The 16,952-nt window shown below is 49.9% G+C and overlaps 1 protein-coding gene across 2 annotated transcripts in view; it reads left to right on the forward strand.

Moving 5' to 3' along the window:
• GPSM1 (G protein signaling modulator 1) overlaps nt 1–16,952 on the forward strand; it is a 150,822-nt gene that overhangs the window by 15,862 nt on the left and 118,008 nt on the right. The window contains exon 1 of one of the 2 annotated variants that reach the window (XM_075578863.1): nt 1,245–1,387. The exons of the other annotated variant lie outside the window; for it this stretch is intronic. Within the exon in view, the coding sequence (XP_075434978.1) occupies nt 1,287–1,387 (101 nt within the window). The 5' untranslated portion in view covers nt 1,245–1,286. Of the gene's footprint in view, nt 1–1,244; nt 1,388–16,952 lie in introns of those variants that run through there. 2 annotated transcript variants of the gene reach the window in all.

Here is a 16,952-nt window from a genome sequence, read left to right on the forward strand (position 1 = left end):
AGTGCTTTTAAGTTGGAAAAAATGCCATTATAGCACGATACTGCAGTGTTATCACGGCTTTGTGAATCTCACAGCAGGCAGTATCACGCTATAAAGGCATTTATCTCACTTAAAAGCACTTATCACTGCTTTGTGCATAGCACCCAGAAAACCCACTTATCACTGCTTAGTGCATGACCCCCAATGTGTTACTCAAAATGGCGTTGTAAAGCGAAACACATTCCCATAGGAACACTGTTTAAATGAAAGGTTCCGTTCCTGAAGGCATTTTTAACACTAAAATACACCAAATATTTTATGCAGGCTATAAGATATGCAGCACACGCATAAATTATATAGTGTATATACTGTATTTATATATATATATATATATATATATGTTTAAAATAATATTATATAGTATAATATTATATATATATATACGCTCTTACGGCGCTTTGCAACGTTGTTTATGTGAAATGTGTGTATATCTATACATATACACAACGTTGCAAAGCGTCGTAAGAGCGTTGGATAAGCCGTTTTGGCGTTGTAAAAATGAACATAGGTATGCATTGCACAGCGTTGGATAAGCCATTCGTTGTAAAGCGAAGCGTTGTAAAACGAGGACTGTCTGTACATGTTATAATTAACACAGACCGTAAGGGTGGTTTAACAATCTGCCCGTAGAAACAAGAGATTATAAAAACATCTGCAGCATTTTGTCACTTAAGAAATATGAAATGTTTCAAAATACTCTCAATTTTCCAATTTTGTTTTGTGCCCTTAACCATATCACTACCATAAATTCGCTTTGGGCAAAAGAGGCTATTTTTAAAGTGTATCGCAATCTACAACAAGTGTACACTTCTCCAATAACCTGCTACACAATCTATACCACACCACACTTCATTACTCTCACTATACTATCTCTGGCGTTTGCATCCTTGGATATCCTCCATCGCCTATATGATTGTAAATAAACAGTTGCCGTGAGTGTAGAAGGCAAATGTCCAATAGTAAATATCTCTTTTTGGTGCTGAATGAAGTCGTAACTACAGCTCTCTGCAGGGAGTTGCACCATAACCGGCAGCATAGGGGTTAAACAAGATTACCTGCCAGTTGCCCTCCAGCTCAGGTAGATGCAGACGGATGAAAATGCTCCAACTTGCATATGTGATCTCATATGAAGTTATTTCTTTGCCAATGAAATGAGCGAACGTTTTGTCGAAGGGGTGGGTCTTTAATTCAAATCTGTTCAGCAGGCAGTAAATGCCGATGCTTCAGGTGAAAGGTAGTTCTGTGCAATGCCCACCTTTAGAGCTCGCAGGGGCGTCAAGGTGTTGAAACCACATTGGAAGTTTTTCATGTGTTGTGGGCCAGCAGATGCCTCAAACCGTACACGAAGGTAAGAGTCCTAGCGCCCGCAGTAAGCTTTATGAAAGTGCAGTGTTCTCGTACTAATCCAATTAACCTGATTGCATTGTGAGCCCAAGGCTGCCTCTGTCTGCTGCATGGTATTTAAAACACGGCACCCCTCGCTGTCAGAGATTCCAGCCGGGCAATGAAAAGGTTCCACCAGGAGTGGCCAACGGGTCCGGTTTTCTGGACGTTGAGTGAGCCACCTGTGCTGAAGCAATGATATCCTGAAAACCTGACCTGTTGGTTGCCCAAAACCTGACCTGGTGGTTGTTACAATAAGTAACTGATGCAAATTAATTTCAGGGAGCCACAAGAAACTGTTAATTGTAGCTGGAAGCCATTAAAGGAAAAGTTAAACTTTTAAAGCAGCCATCTCCCAAATACATTTGTATTTATTTTTTTTTGGTCTCATGGGGAAGAAGTGTGACATTTCTGGGGTTACCTGATTAAAATTTCCCTGCAGTGGAGACCTGCATGGCTGCTAAATCTCGGCCCAGTAGGAAGCCACATCATCGGCTCCTGTTTCCTATTGGACGAGCATTTAAATCCCCCTTTGTAAGCCAACTCTGGGGAAACCATCTGGTTTCCAAGATACTTCCTGGTTAAGGTGCTGCCGGTTCCTCTCCTCCAGGGGAAACAAAATGGAGGTTTTTAAATCCCGTCGCTGATACGTTATCAGTCGCTGCTTCCTATTGACCTGTGTGGCACTGGGGATATTGGCAACCAGCAATTTATTTATTTAGAAAATGTTTAACCAGGAAGTAATACATTGAGAGTTACTTGTCGTTTTCATGTATGTCCTGGGCATAGGGTTATGGTGACAATACATTGTTGCATTAACTCAGGGGTGGCCAACTCTAGTCCTCAAGGGCCACCAACAAGTCCGGTGTTAAGGATATCCCTGCTTCAGTCCAGGTGGCCCAGTCAAAGAGTGCTGAAGCAGGGATAATCCTTAAATCCTGACCTGTTGGTGGCCCGTGAGGACTGGAGCTGGCCACCCCTACATTAAATGAACAGAGGTTATACATTCAAATTACAGACATTACCCGTGCCACCTTCCCTGGTACTGTATGTATTTCGAGAGACAGGGTGTCCCGGGAGCTCCAATTAACGCAGTTAAGCTCCATCCATGAGGAAACAAGTGTGCATTCAACGTGGAATGTACTGCACCTTCAAGTAAGGGCCTTAGGGCTGGTCCCCGCTGGCTACTGCAGCGCCCGCTGCATGGACGAGAGCCCTCCGCTCAATGGCGCCGGGCCCGCTGCGAGGGGGGGGCAGCAGCGCTATGGCGCGAGTTTCTCCTGCTCTCAATAGACTTGAGAGCAGGACTCGCTACGGAGCGCTAAGCCACGCCCCCTGGCGGTTCAGCCAATGAGGGCGAACCTGCTGGGTGACGTTATGGCCGCGCCCCCGTCACTCCCTCGCCACCCCCCCCCCCCCCGGTCTTTTGGTCTGCAGCTCCCTGCAGACCGGGGAATCAGCTGCACGCGCCGCCAGTCTCGCGGGCGCGCGTGCAGCGGAGGTATTGGGGCCTCAGCCTTAGAATGAATGTTTTCACAGTCTTCACTTTTTTTCTCAACTGCTTTACACGCCAACAAAACACTGCTAAACTACTCTTAATAGTAACATGGTAGATGAGGTTGGAAAAAAAAAAAAGACAGATGTCCATCGATTCAACCTATGTAACATTTAGACGAAGGATACTTCTCCTATATTTGTATTTCCAGTATCTAGATCCAGAGGAAGGCAAGCAAACCCGCCCCCCCAGCTGAATTGCCCACGCATACACTCCTCTTTCAGCCAGTCTGCAAAAGAAAAGTGCCGGCTGTGTGATTTTTAATGTTGGATTACATTACAGGCACAGAACGCAGTCTGCTCTCGTTAGCACTGCCCTGCATCAGCTTCCGGGCTGAGACATGGAGCACGGCCACAGTGGTTTTCTCAAAATGCCATAACGTTTGAAAGTAGGCTGTTTACATATTCGAGACCACAGGGTATTGGAATACGTCAAATTGGCTCCTTTTTGCTGCCTGTGGAGCCTGAGAAAATGCTAATTCGGCCCCAAAAAGGTGTTGGCGCTTGATCTTATACTATATTAGTGAAAGCACTGTATGTTTGCCTGCATGCATGCATGCCTGCTGCCTGGCTGGATGTCCGGTGTCCCTAGGGGAAATCTCATTGGTCCCTTGGCCCGCCCCCGCACACCTCTCATTGGCCTGAGGCGGAGTGACGGGCCAAAGGACACACAGGGACACACACACACACAGGGACACACACACACAGGGACACACACACACACACACACACACACGGGGCTCACAGTGTTAGCAGCACCCGCGCGCACCTCCTCCTCTCCCCGTGTCTCCCGCGCTTTCACACCGACCCCCCCCCCCTCCCCCGGCGCCGCTACAGTCAGCGGGACACACACACACACACTATTATTAGTCCTTCAGCGCCCCCCCCCCCCACCCAGTGTCAGCGGCCGTGCGAGACCCCCCCTCTCCCCCCCCCCCCCACACATATACATGCCCCCCCCTCCCCGGCGGGGGAACAGCCAGTGGCCAGGCAGGCTGCCTCGCGGCGCTGAGTGCCCAAGATGGTGGCGCCCGGGACACAGCGGGGGAGCGGCCACAACACGCTGCCTCCCGCCTCAGATCCACGTGGGACCTGCCGGATGGGTGAGTGAGCGGCCTTCACCTCCCCTCCACCCCCCCTTCACCTCCCCTCCACCCCCCCTCCCCTCCAGTGTCAGTGTCTCCCCGATACCCCCCCCCCCCCCCCCGGCGCCGCTACAGTCAGCGGGGGAGCGAGCGAGCGCCCGGGACACAGCGGGAGAGCGGCCACAACACGCTGCCTCCCGCCTCAGATCCACGTGGGACCTGCCGGACGGGTGAGTGAGCGGCCTTCACCTCCCCTCACCCACACCTCACCCCCCCATCACCTCCCGTCCCATCACCTCCCCTCACCCCCTTTCACCTCCCCTCACTCCACTTCTCCCTTCCACCCCCTTCACCTCCCCCCCTCCACCCCCCCTTCACCACCTCCCCTCCACCCCCCCCCCTTCACCTCCCCTCCACCCCCCCTTCACCTCCCTTCCACTCCCCCCCCCTTCACCGCCCCTTCACCGCCCCTCCACCCCCCCTTCACCTCCCCTCCACCCCCCCTTCACCTCCCCTCCACCCCCCTTCACCTCCCCTCCACCCCCCCCTCCACCCCCCCACCTTCACCTCCCCTCCACCCCCCCTTCCCACCGCCTCCCCCCCCCCTTCACACCGCCTCCCCCCCTTCCCACCGCCTCCCCTCCACCTTCCCACCGCCTCCCCCCCCTTCCCACCGCCTCCCCCCTTCCCCCCCTTCCCACCGCCTCCCCCCACCCCTTCCCACCGCCTCCCCCCACCCCTTCCTACCGCCTCCCCCCACCCCTTCCCACCGCCTCCCCCCCCTTCCCACCGCCTCCCCCCCTTCACACCGCCTCCCCCCCCTTCCCACCGCCTCCCACCCCCCCTTCCCACCCCCCCTTCCCACCGCCTCCCCCCCCCTTCCCACCGTCTCCCCCCCCCTTCCCACCACCTCCCCCCCCCTTCCCACCGCCTCCCCCCCTTCACACCGCCTCCCCCCCCTTCCCACCGCCTCCCACCCCCCCTTCCCACCGCCTCCCCCCCCTTCCCACCGTCTCCCCCCCCCTTCCCACCACCTCCCCCCCCTTCCCACCGCCTCCCACCCCCCTTCCCACCGCCTCCCACCCCCCTTCCCACCGCCTCCCACCCCCCGCCATCCCACCGCCTCCCACCCCCCGCCTTCCCACCTCCTCCCACCCCCCGCCTTCCCACCGCCTCCCACCCCCCGCCTTCCCTCCGCCTCCCCCTTCCCACCTCCCCCCCCTTCCCACCACCTCCCCCCCTTCCCACCACCTCCCCCCCCTTTCCACCACCTCCCCCCCTTCCCACCACCTCCCCCCCTTCCCACCACCTCCCCCCCTTCCCACCACCTCCACCCTCCCCCCCTTCCCACCACCTCCCCCCCTTCCCACCACCTCCCCCCTCCTCCCCCTTCCCACCACCTTCCCCTTCCCACCACCTCCCCCCTTCTCTCCCTTTCCACCACCTTCCCCCTCCTCCTCCTTCCCACCACCTCCCCCCTTCCCACCACCTCCCCCCTTCTCCCCCTTCCCACCACTTCTCCCCTCCCCCCCGCTCCCCTTCCCCCCCCCCCGCTCCCCTTCCCCCCCCCCCGCTCCCCTTCCCCCCCCGCTCCCCTTCCCCCCCTCCGCTCCCCTTCCCCCCCCCGCTCCCCTTCACCCCTCCTCCGCTCCCCTTCACCCCCCCTCCGCTCCCCTTTCCACCCCCCCCTCCGCTCCCCTTTCCACCCCCCCCCGCTCCTCTTCCCCCCCCCTCCACCTCTTTTTCCCCTTTCCCCTCCCACCCCCTCCCACACTTCCACCCCCTCCTCTAACCCTTCCCCCCCCTCCTCTAACCCTTCCCCCCCTCCTCTAACCCTTCCCCCCTCCTACACCCCTTGCCCCCCTCCTCCACCCCTTGCCCCCCTCCTCCACCCCTTGCCCCCTCCTCCCCTTCCCGCCGCCCTTCGCCTTCATGCCCGCCTTACCGCCTCCCCACCCCGCCTCTGCCTTTCACCCGCCCTTACTCCGGCCGCCTCTGCCTTTCACCCACCGCCTCACAGCCGCTGCACGCACTCAACAGACACCCGCCACACTCGACACATACCTGCCGCCACACACACCTGCTGCCTCCCGCCCCTACGCACCGACATCACTGACCCACCGCCTCACACCCTAGCAGGACCCCCCACTCACAGACAGCACTCACAACCCACGCGCCAGCCGCCGCCTCACACCCTTGCAGGACCCCCACTCACAGACAGCACTCACAACCCACGCGCCACCCGCCGCCTCACACCCTATCTGGACCCCCACTCACAGACAGCACTCACAACCCACGCACCACCCGCCGCCTCACACCCTAGCAGGACCCCCACTCGCACACAGCACTCACAACCCACGCGCCACCCGCCGCCTCACACCCTAGCAGGACACACGACTCAGATTTTTACATCACTTATGGCACCAAAATATACAGTGTACTGTGGTGTGGTTACAATAAACCATTTTTATACAACATCGTATTACATTTTCTTCCATCTTTCTTTTCAATATTATTATCCAACCTTTACAACAAACAGTCACCTATTGTTCCACGATTTATAAATAATACTACCTATTACGCATTTACATCCCGGGCAACGCCGGGTCTCTCAGCTAGTGATAAATAAAACTTTTTCGTGTTTGCATGTAAAAGGATCACTTGCTGTAGCCTGAGGGAATATGATTTACAGGAGGGGGAGGGGAGATAGAATCTGCCCCCCTCATGCAAAGGGTAATTAATAAAAGAATTGTTTTTCTTTTACTGTGATTACAATGTGTAGCTGTGTCCTGTGACAGTGAGGGGGTATTCCGATTTAGATCAGAGCTACTGCAAACCTGGTCTAACGAAGAAACATTTTTGCTGTCTAGGATTTTCTTGTTGACTTTTTAAACAAGCTTGTTTCTCACAGACGCGAGAGGATAGTACTGGAAACCTATAGTGCAGTATGGAAACCGTGGGGTCTCTGGAGCGGAGCTGTGGTTCCTGCAGCGCTGAGAGCCTCTAGGTTAGGTTCCAATCATAATTTGTCTGCCTGTTCATAAAGATAAAAAAACAAGATGGTCGCTGGTTGGAGTTGCCCAACCAAAAGTCCTGGTGACCTCTCCTAGTAATGTTCTAGTCCTCGGAGTGTGACTGACCCCGGTCTTAAACCCAGAGATCCCAGGTCCAGACGAAGTATCGATTTTGGTTTAAGGAACCGCTTACTTTCAGTGGCCGCTCTGTCTGTTGGCATTACTAACTGGATTTCTGGAACTTGTCTTCAGACCATGGTTCTCCAAGTTGTAGGCCAAGTCAAGCCTGCGTAGGGCCCCTGGATGGCCTGCTGACTATCTGCGCCGATTCATTTTTATTACAATTTTTCAAACCGCTTAATGTGTCCACACTGACAGTTCACTTTTAAGCATAGTTAATAAAAACTATGTATCCTACTTTTTTACATATTTAAAATAATATTGCAATTCTCTACTCGTAGATAATCTTTCGTTCTCGGATGATGGACGGAACACTTATTAGCACATTCACAGGTCTCGGGCAGGTCCCCCATAACAACGTTGCATATAGTGGTTCCTCTGCAGCCAGGGATTCTGGGTAATGATATGTAAATGATACTCTGTAACGTGGATCCCTCTTAAATGTACGCCTGCTGTTACTCGCAGCTTTTACTGTACATCAAAGCCCGAAGAAGTACATAGCCAGCGAACCTATTCAGACAGCTGTTTTGACCTTTTTGGGTCTCATCAGTGTGAGGTGGGTCACTGGCCTTACAATGTCAAGCTAGTCAGGTACCTGACACCACACAGAGTACAACAATGATGAACCCTTATGAGCACACTGAACCTATCGGGGTCGCTAAAAGCTTGTACGGTGCCCAAGTATTAATGCTGAACTGGGCACCAGGTTGTTGAACAGGCGGGGAGGCTACTGGGGTCCTTGGTACCAATGGTCTGCCCCCCCCCTGGAACAGCCAGGCCCAGAACAGTTCTGGCTCTCCTCCCTGTAGGCAGCTCTGTACCCCATAACAACACCGCATAAAGTGCTTCTGCAGCAGCCAGGGATTCTGGGTAATGACATGGGATCAACAACATTAAGGGTGCGGTGCGTCTGGAACAAATAATGTTGATTTACTGCTTTAATGCCGGCAGCATTTGTCACCCCAACCTGGGATTAACCAGATGTCACCTTTGACAGTCATAATACGTCCTTAACACTAGGTTAACTATGTGAAAAGCTGGTGTTGCTACATTACAAATAAACATTGTCATCATATTCGGTCCACACATACTACAGTGTGAATCCGAGCCAGGAAACCATATGGTGTGAGTGAAATGAGCTTTTCTTTCAACATGACACAGTGTAACTACCACCCACATGCCCAGCACTTCCAGTGCATTGCCAGACACAAATGTATGTTGCTGGAACACTGCGTTACATCCTGGATGCAGCTGCACAGCACGGTGCTACGGAATGAATGGCGGTAACGTATTTAATAGGTTTTTCCCAGATACATATGTAGCGCTGTTTTCCCCCAGCCCCTGGGAGATATGGCAGCTACTAAGTATGTGGTGCTTTACCCGTGGCTCACAGGAGGCCTGAACCTCCGCTGCTGGGAGCCTGGGGTGTACCTGGATCGTCTGGTGACGGCGCCTCCACCTGTGAGGGACCCTGGCAGCGCCGGATAACCCCTTCACAGGACCCAATGTAATAAATACACACAGAGTGTGTAATAACAGGTTTACTGGCATGCAAATGATACCACAATGCGCATGCCTAGGACTCTCACGGCCTTACCCACACACCTATATACCACTGTCCATCCATTTAGTCCACACCCCGGTTAGGGTGTCCCCCAATGCCCGAGGTGCCCTGGGCACCTACCCAACCTGGTGTCCACAGTAGCCAACCCACCCTGAAGTGTGTGACAGCGCTGCCCACAGTGTTGTAGTTGGTGCACTTTGTAGATGGTGGAATACCTGCCGGGTGCTCCAATACCTGGTAGTGCCAACAGAAGACAGGGGTCCGCCTGGTTCCACGCCGTCAGCGATGAGTCCGCCTCCACGTGGGGTGGTATCCAGCTGGAGGGTCCCACCGTGAAGATAGTCTCTAGGTCTTGCGGTGGTGGTCTGGCCCAGACCACAGGCCACAACTGCTGCGTGGCATCCTCTTCTGTGTCTCGGACACTAATCGGCTAATAGGGCAGTGTCCCTGTCTAAGGGCCTGTCCCTGTAGCAGCCACAAGCTTACAGGGGAGTCAGGGCCTTTTGGGGTCTCTGGCCTAGTGCAGGGGCCACAGACATCATGCACATACACCCTCACCCTACCGTGTCCAAGCTCCGACTGGCATGGTCCCTCAAGCGTGCCAAATGTATCTCTCCACCAACCTCGGGAATCCTGCAGCTCTATTGGCTGTTCTGCGGCACCTGACCTGCAGCCCCAGTACCTTCTGGGGGCTGTTGTCTCCGCGGAGCACTTTTCCCTAGTGGCTGCCACTAGTCTTCTCCAATTCGCACGCGCGCCTCTTTGTAATGGCCGCCTTGATCCTGCCGGTCCTGCGTATGCGCAAACTCGCATGAGCAACATGGCGGTGCCCTGCAACGGGAGCCACCAGGAGCCTCCAGTGAATCGGTTGCCTCTCTGACTGCCGCAACGCTTCCCCGTGCCTCAGCGGAGGTAAGCGGGACCAACGGGGGAGACCCGAGGGGGGGCCCAGGCTATACATATTTAAACCCTGGTTTGTATGATTCATCCTAGAACTGACTGTTCCCAAGTATTGCAAAGTACTTTACACTTTCAGACATTACAGTCCTTGTATAAGGAACCTCCAGTCTTATTAGCCTATTAGGGCTGAAGGAGCAGATGAATGAGTAAAGACACTGATTGACACTGAGTTTTAAGGGTGATTCAATTCCAGGTATCCGGTCCTTGTGACCTTGGGCAAGTCACTTGCTGTCCAGACACTGGATCCACTTCCTACTGATTTCATCCACCTTTTGTTGATATAAACGTGTTGGTCCCTTTTCAATATGCAGTGAAGCAGTCTTCCCCGCACCGGAGAAGATTGTACACCCCATTTTAACGGAGAAGGCGGCTTCACTGTATATTATATAGGGGTTGTTGTGCATGTGCTGTGTGTGTGCAATAAAGTGAAAGCTTTTACCCATGTAAGAAGGGGGTAGGATGGTCCGTGGTTCACAGCAACTTCAGCAGCCAACGCATGGATGTCTAAAAAAACTTTATTGATCGCTAGCAGCAAACATCAGGCAACCACTCTAACATGTTTCGTCCAGGCTATGGACTTTTTCAAAGAGTGGTTAGGGACTTTCCTGTTCTTACAGCATATAGGGGCATCTTTAGGAAGCGGTGCTCAGCCAAGACACCTCTCCTGGTGCCACTGGCATAGGCCATAAATTGTCTTCTGGGGCAGGAAGGTGTCTTATGACTTGGCGCCTCTTGGCAAATTTGAGCCATAACCTTTACAAGATTGTGGCTAAGCCAGTGTTTAGAAAGATGTATGTATCACTCCTGAAGATGAATAGAGACATCTGTAGCATTGGGCGCTCGCTGGACGATCCGTGTTCACCTCTCCAGATCAAAACAATATAAAAAATAGAAAATGTCCACGACACTCCAGAGTTGGTAAAATATAAAGATACATTTATTTAACACCTCCATGAGATCCAAATAATAAAATCTGAGCGGCGTTTCAAGCTTGAGAAAGGGTTGTTTTTTTGCTTGAGATGTCGTTCAGATGTGATTGTTTGTTTGTATCTCACGATGTGTTCAATAAATGCATTTTTTTTTAGGGTATTAAAGGTAACTAATGAGCACAAAGCACTTGTCCATGTTCACCGCAGGAAATGTCTCTGGATAAAACCTGTGGACGTACGTTTGTGGCTGGACGCTGCAGCAGGTAATACTTTACCTTGCTTTATAAATGAATTTTGTGTGGGCTGCTGTTTATTCACCGGTCTGTGAAACTCTATCCTGACTCGGCTTGCGATCTCCGACTTCACATGTTCTGGGGAAGGAAGGAAGGAAGTTGTTGCCATGAAATGGTATTAGCTGGTGCTTAGTTCTGACAAATGAATCTTGGTTTAATGCTATTTAATGAGCCTAGGAAAACATGTCTGTGTTTATATTGAACAAATAGATGATCCCGGACACTACGAAATTTCCAAAAAGAATTTATTCAATCGGCAAACAAAAAAAAAGTGTTTGCTGATCGAACAAATTCTTTTTGAAAATTCCGTAGTGACCGGGATCACAAATGATTATTTTTTCCATATAGTTTTTGGATCTTTCTTAGACAGGTATCCCCTGATCCAGGAGCACCGGTAACTGCAAGTATATCATTGTCTCTTTATATGGTGTGCAGCATTACATCTCTTTATGCATTGTGTTTATATTGACCCTCTGCTCATCCATTCCCAGGGCCGTCCCGATTTCTCCTTATTTATAAGCTGGGGTGATGCTGTTTTTAGGGTTCGTCGCGCTTTCGTTTACCCTTTCACTGGCTGACGGAACAACAATTCATTCACCGAGGGCTATTTCAATGCGCTAAATCTTTTCAAGAGATCTACTGCATATTAAAAGCTATAGATGTTAGAATAAAGTGACCTGCGCTGCCTGCGAGCTAGATCCCCAGCCTGACGTCCCCAGGCTTTGTGTGGCGTTGGGTACACTTTAACCACCTGCTTGTGGCCAAGTCAAACGTAAGAAACGTTTATCGGAGTTCCTTATATCAGGGGTTCTCCAGTCCTCAAGATATCCCCCCCCCCCCCATAGGTCAGGTTTTCAGGGTATCCCAGTTTCAGCACAGGTGGCTCAATCGACTGAGCCACTGTTTGAGCCATCTGTGCTGAAGCTGGGAATGATTGAGCCACCTGTGCTGAAGCTGGGGTATCCTTAAACCTGACCTGTTGGCGAGTCTTCAGGAGTGGAGTTGAGAACCCCTGCCTTATACCATTTCAGTGTGGAGGATTACGGTTACACATATGTATGACGGAGACAGAGTTTGCAACCTTGTAATAACACATCTGTCCCTATTGACAATCCTCTTACTGTAAGCTGGTGCTCGGAGGCCGGATAGGTGCGCGCGACCTGGCTTTGTTGATACGAATGACACACGAGTCACAGGATGGATATGTTTTCTTAGGCTCGTATTCAATATGCTGTGATGCTGCTTTCCTGTGCAGGAGAAAACACTGCGGTCCTATTCATCTGATAGGAGCTGTTATCTCCCCCAGCATTGGGCAAGGGGCTTCCCAGCATATTGAATAGAGGCGCCTTGTCAAAGGAACATTGGTAGATGCTCTGTGTTGGGCAGCGTAGAAAAGGTTAACTCCGTCCCCTGTGAGATAGTCCGTCTCACTTCTGGGACTGGCTCAGTCGCACACGGTAGGAATAAGAGGGGCTTGAAGTAGATGCACCTACTTCAGGGGGGTTGTTGCCTGAACTTTAAAAATATTTTGGCTTATATCCGGATCCATTGTGTTTTTTCTGCAGCGCTAGCTGGTGAGCCGGCGCTCCTTGTGTTGTCCCTGGTGTGAAGGGGAGAGCGGGTCCACATTAGAAAGAGAGAAGATACACACACTGTATAGTGCAATATGTAAAGACTGAACTGGTGATATGTAGGCTGATGTAGAGGGAAACAGATGCTCACATTCCCCCAACTCAATAACACATATCGGAGACACTTTCTCTCTCTGATTGGAGCTGGGAATAACTTCTGTGGGGCTTGAATAGTCAGTAGGTGGATATGATGATGGTCCTCAGGGAAAGGAATAGGAGCAAACTATGGTGTAGTATGTGTAACACGGTTACCCCCCCTCACCCCCCAATCTCACATAGGGACCAGTGCTAAGGAGATAGGCGTTACCAGGTGTGTGGTGCTATACCTGTAGGCTGCAGGAGTACTGAGTGGTCTGCTAGTTGGTAATGAGACAGGAACAGGACAGGCTTGGGTGAATCTCGTTGTCATTCTTCCTTGGTGTTTCAGTGCCTCCAGCTGTGATGGAACCTAGGGTGTGTGGGTGTCAGCCCCCATCACTGCACTCCTTACCTCTCCTGCCCAGGAACTGACACCAGACAGAGGTATATTTGTACCGGATTTATTGGGGTGCTTGCTGCAGCAGCTCTTCATGGCAGCATAGTATCTCTGAGATCCCAGGACCTCTAGATGTTGCTGCACCGATAGTGTGGGGCTCTGGTTTTGGTGGTCTCTAGGCCGTCCGGCCTAGAGTGGGCCTGCTTTCCCCCGATGGGGGAAGACTGACAGCCTCCCTTTCTCCTTGGGGACCAGAATCAGACTGATCTAACTTTAGTGCTCCTCCTAGGAAAGCTCTGGAAGGGGCGGGCTCATGGACTGTCCCTACCTCCAAGAGCTGTACACAGGCCATGAGTCACCACATCTCTTCCTTGGCTTTCAAGGGAAGCAGAAGGGGGGTCACTGGCCCATAGATTAACCCGCTACTGCCTGGAACTCAACAGGACTTGCATAGCAGGTATACTATGTGAGGAAAGAAAGGTATAATGGGACATACCCTGTTATATCTGTAAAATACAATTTTATACCAATAAAAACATTAAAATGTGCGCTCACATTGGGCTCTTTAACATGCGCGTTGTATGATATGTTCTCACCTTCCGCGCCGTTTCTGGTGTTGCCTTTTTTTGTGACCTGCCATTCCCCTTCCGATGCCTAAAGAGCTATTCTGCTCTCCGGCTTTAATTATATTTAATTGAATCCAATGGCTTTCATAAACCTGAGCAGTATCCTGTGGAAATGGAAAAAGTGTAAAGCCCCTGTAGCTTAGATGAGAAAATGACATTAAACCTCTTTACTGTTGGCTAGCGCTGAAACGCAGGGTAATTATACTGCAGATCTCCAAGGTCGTGCCACCATTGAATCAATAGGACAGGAGTGGCCAACTCCAGTCCTCCAGAACCACCAACAGGTCTGGTTTTAAGGAGAGCACAGGTGGCTCAGTCAAGGACTGAGCCACCTGTGCTGAAGCAGGGCTCTCCTTAAGACCTGACCTGTTGGTGGCTCTGGAGTTTACCACTCCTGCAATAGGATGTACGGCTTCTCTTTCCATTTAGTATAACACCTTACTGGAGGTTCATTCTTGCTATTTACAGCGTGTTGCTTTCACCTATATTAATATGATGCTCGGATCTCCGTGGTCCTCCATAACTGATCAAACCAACCTTTTTTGTCTTGTGCATTGTTTCCGAACCACAGATTATCTCAGTGGAGACAGAGTTAACCTTTTCTGCACTGCCCAAGGGGCGGGCACTTCAATATTGGCAGTGAAGGGGTTTAACCAATGCTTATTTACATGCTTAGGGTGCCTAGAAGAGCAAACTGGTTAACAGGGAGAGATTTACACTTGTGGAGCCCGTCTGGGACTGCATTGGGATTACATGGCCCCTCTCGGGCTCGGGGTGGGGAGCGACTTGGCTCTCGATGATCACATCATTCCAAACATTGGATTTTCGTGCCGTCCCATGTGTGTTTGGTTATCGGCGTGTGTGTGTGCAGGAAATGTCCCTTTGTCTTGACATTCTGAAGTTTGAATCCTGCCTCCATTCTGCTGCATATTCAACACAGACCGTAGAAACCGTGAATCAAAGGCTACTGCTCTACATCAGTTTGATATTCCCATTAGTGCCAGTCACATGGTTTCAGTTAAAGCCCTTGACCTGCTCAACAGCATACTTTGCATTTGAAAGCACTCTTAACATGTAACACCTAATTAATGTTTGCTCTATATAGCTTAATTTATATTTCAAGCGGAACACCTGCCTGGAATTCAGGACAGTGGCAGGCTTAAATGAGGCTGATTTTGATCAAATCTGGCAAGTATACATATATATTTTTTTAAATGTAAAAGTATTTAATGTTTACAAAAAAAGTTGGGTTTTTATTTTGTAACAAATATAAAATACATAAGTTTCTAGCTAAGAGTTCTTTCTTATTGTACTCTCCTGCTTGTTATACCCCAATACATTCGATGGTGAAACCTGTTGATGCGTCCTAATGCCTAATCCTACCTAAAATGAGATGCTTGCCTCCTGTAGTAGGTGCCGGTAGTCGCTCTGTTACCAGGGATCACATACTGGCGGGGTGTCAAAGCTCCCGCGTCCTGCGGGCCAATAGGAAGCCTTGATGTCATCAGGTTCGGTTTCCTATTGGCCCACGTGACGCGGAGCTTTAAACGTTAAAACCCAGCTAGCTCAGCTGGAGCGGCTACTGGCAACTACTGCTGAGCCAAGTATCTCCGGAAGCAGGGCGTCCCCAGAGCTGAAATGAATGGGGTTCAGCTCAGGAGGCCCCCTGCTTCAATCCTCCGCTTCAATCCTCCGCTTCAATCCTCCGCTTCAATTGCTCCTTTAAAATGTCCTGCAAATAAAAACTATCTGACATCAATATTGAACAAACAGACAAGGTTGCTTAGAAAAACGAAACAAACAGAACACCTACGCGTTTCGGGCTTGTGGCCCTTTATCAAGGTGAATAAAAACAGCTTACCGGAGTGTGTTTAAATACCTGATCCTCGCGCTGCTGTAACCAATCCCTCGTCACTTCCTGGTTTGAAAAAAGCGACGTGGGACGTGTGAGGTCAGCGCGTTGGAGCCGGTGCAATACAACAAACTTTATTATAACATAAAAAAAGTGACACTCCGCAAATGAATGAAAAAACGTGTATAAACATTAAAACAAAGTTTAAAAAACAAATAAAGAAACAATGGAATAGTTAATTCAGTGAGTAAGAGCAAATAAATGCCTCATTCATGAGTTAAGCATGTTCTATACCTGTTGGACAACCGCAGTTAGAGTTCAATGGAAATTGTATTTGTAAATTTGGAAAGAACATACATATACATATATAAATGGCAATATAAGAGCAATAATCTTTAGTAATAAGTAAGTATAAAATATATATAAATCACTCAATATAAATAATGAAAAATTGCCACTCACAATAGAATCGATGGTATCCAAGTTTAAACAAATACTGTCCACAACCATTTAGAATGTTCATAATAAAATGAAAAAGATATTCCTCATCAAAAAAATTATATAATGGTCTTTAACAAAATGAGAGACAATCCCAACAACACATTTGACAAAAAGCCATTGATAATGGGTTAAGAATATGAATATATATAATAAGATCTTTTTTATTAAAAATTAATACTAAATGAAATAAATATATATATATATATATGTGTGTATATGTTCATATCCTTATATTTATTTCATACAAAATGTTCCAAGCTAAAGAGAAATATATAAAGAGACAAATGTGCTTCACATGTGGGGGAGGAAAGATCCATTAAACTTGTTTATTATGGGAACGCACCTCTGTGCTTTTTCAAGCTAACAGTGGAACCAGTGCTTCGTTTGCTTTCTCCTTCTTTGCATATTGACATCAATATTGCCCTGGAATTGATAACATCTGGAGGATTTGACTGTTCAGTATGTAATCGGGATGGAAAAGCAAAGGCAATTTCTTAAGGAAACTGGGACTGGTACCTGAAGCTATAATAATAATAATATTGTTCTTGTATAGCGCTGCTAGTTTTACATAGCGCTTTACAGAGACATTTTGCAGACACAGTCCCTGCCCTGTAGAGCTTACAATCTGTGGGGTTTTTCTCTCTCTCTCGAATATAGTCCTCTGTAGACGAGCACAGATATGGGTATCATGGATAACCATTTAGAGCAGACCCTACTCTATCTCCAGTATATTGCTGGGTAATATAAACTTGTGCTGCTTGGTGTGAAACGCGTGGGAGGATTTTTTTTGCTTTAATCATTTTGTTTGGAGACACGCTGCTGGGATCGAGCAGCAATCGCAATTCTACACTAGGACTGCAACACCG

The sequence above is a fragment of the Ascaphus truei genome, chromosome 21, assembly GCF_040206685.1.
Source record: "Ascaphus truei isolate aAscTru1 chromosome 21, aAscTru1.hap1, whole genome shotgun sequence".
Lineage (NCBI taxonomy): Eukaryota > Metazoa > Chordata > Amphibia > Anura > Ascaphidae > Ascaphus > Ascaphus truei.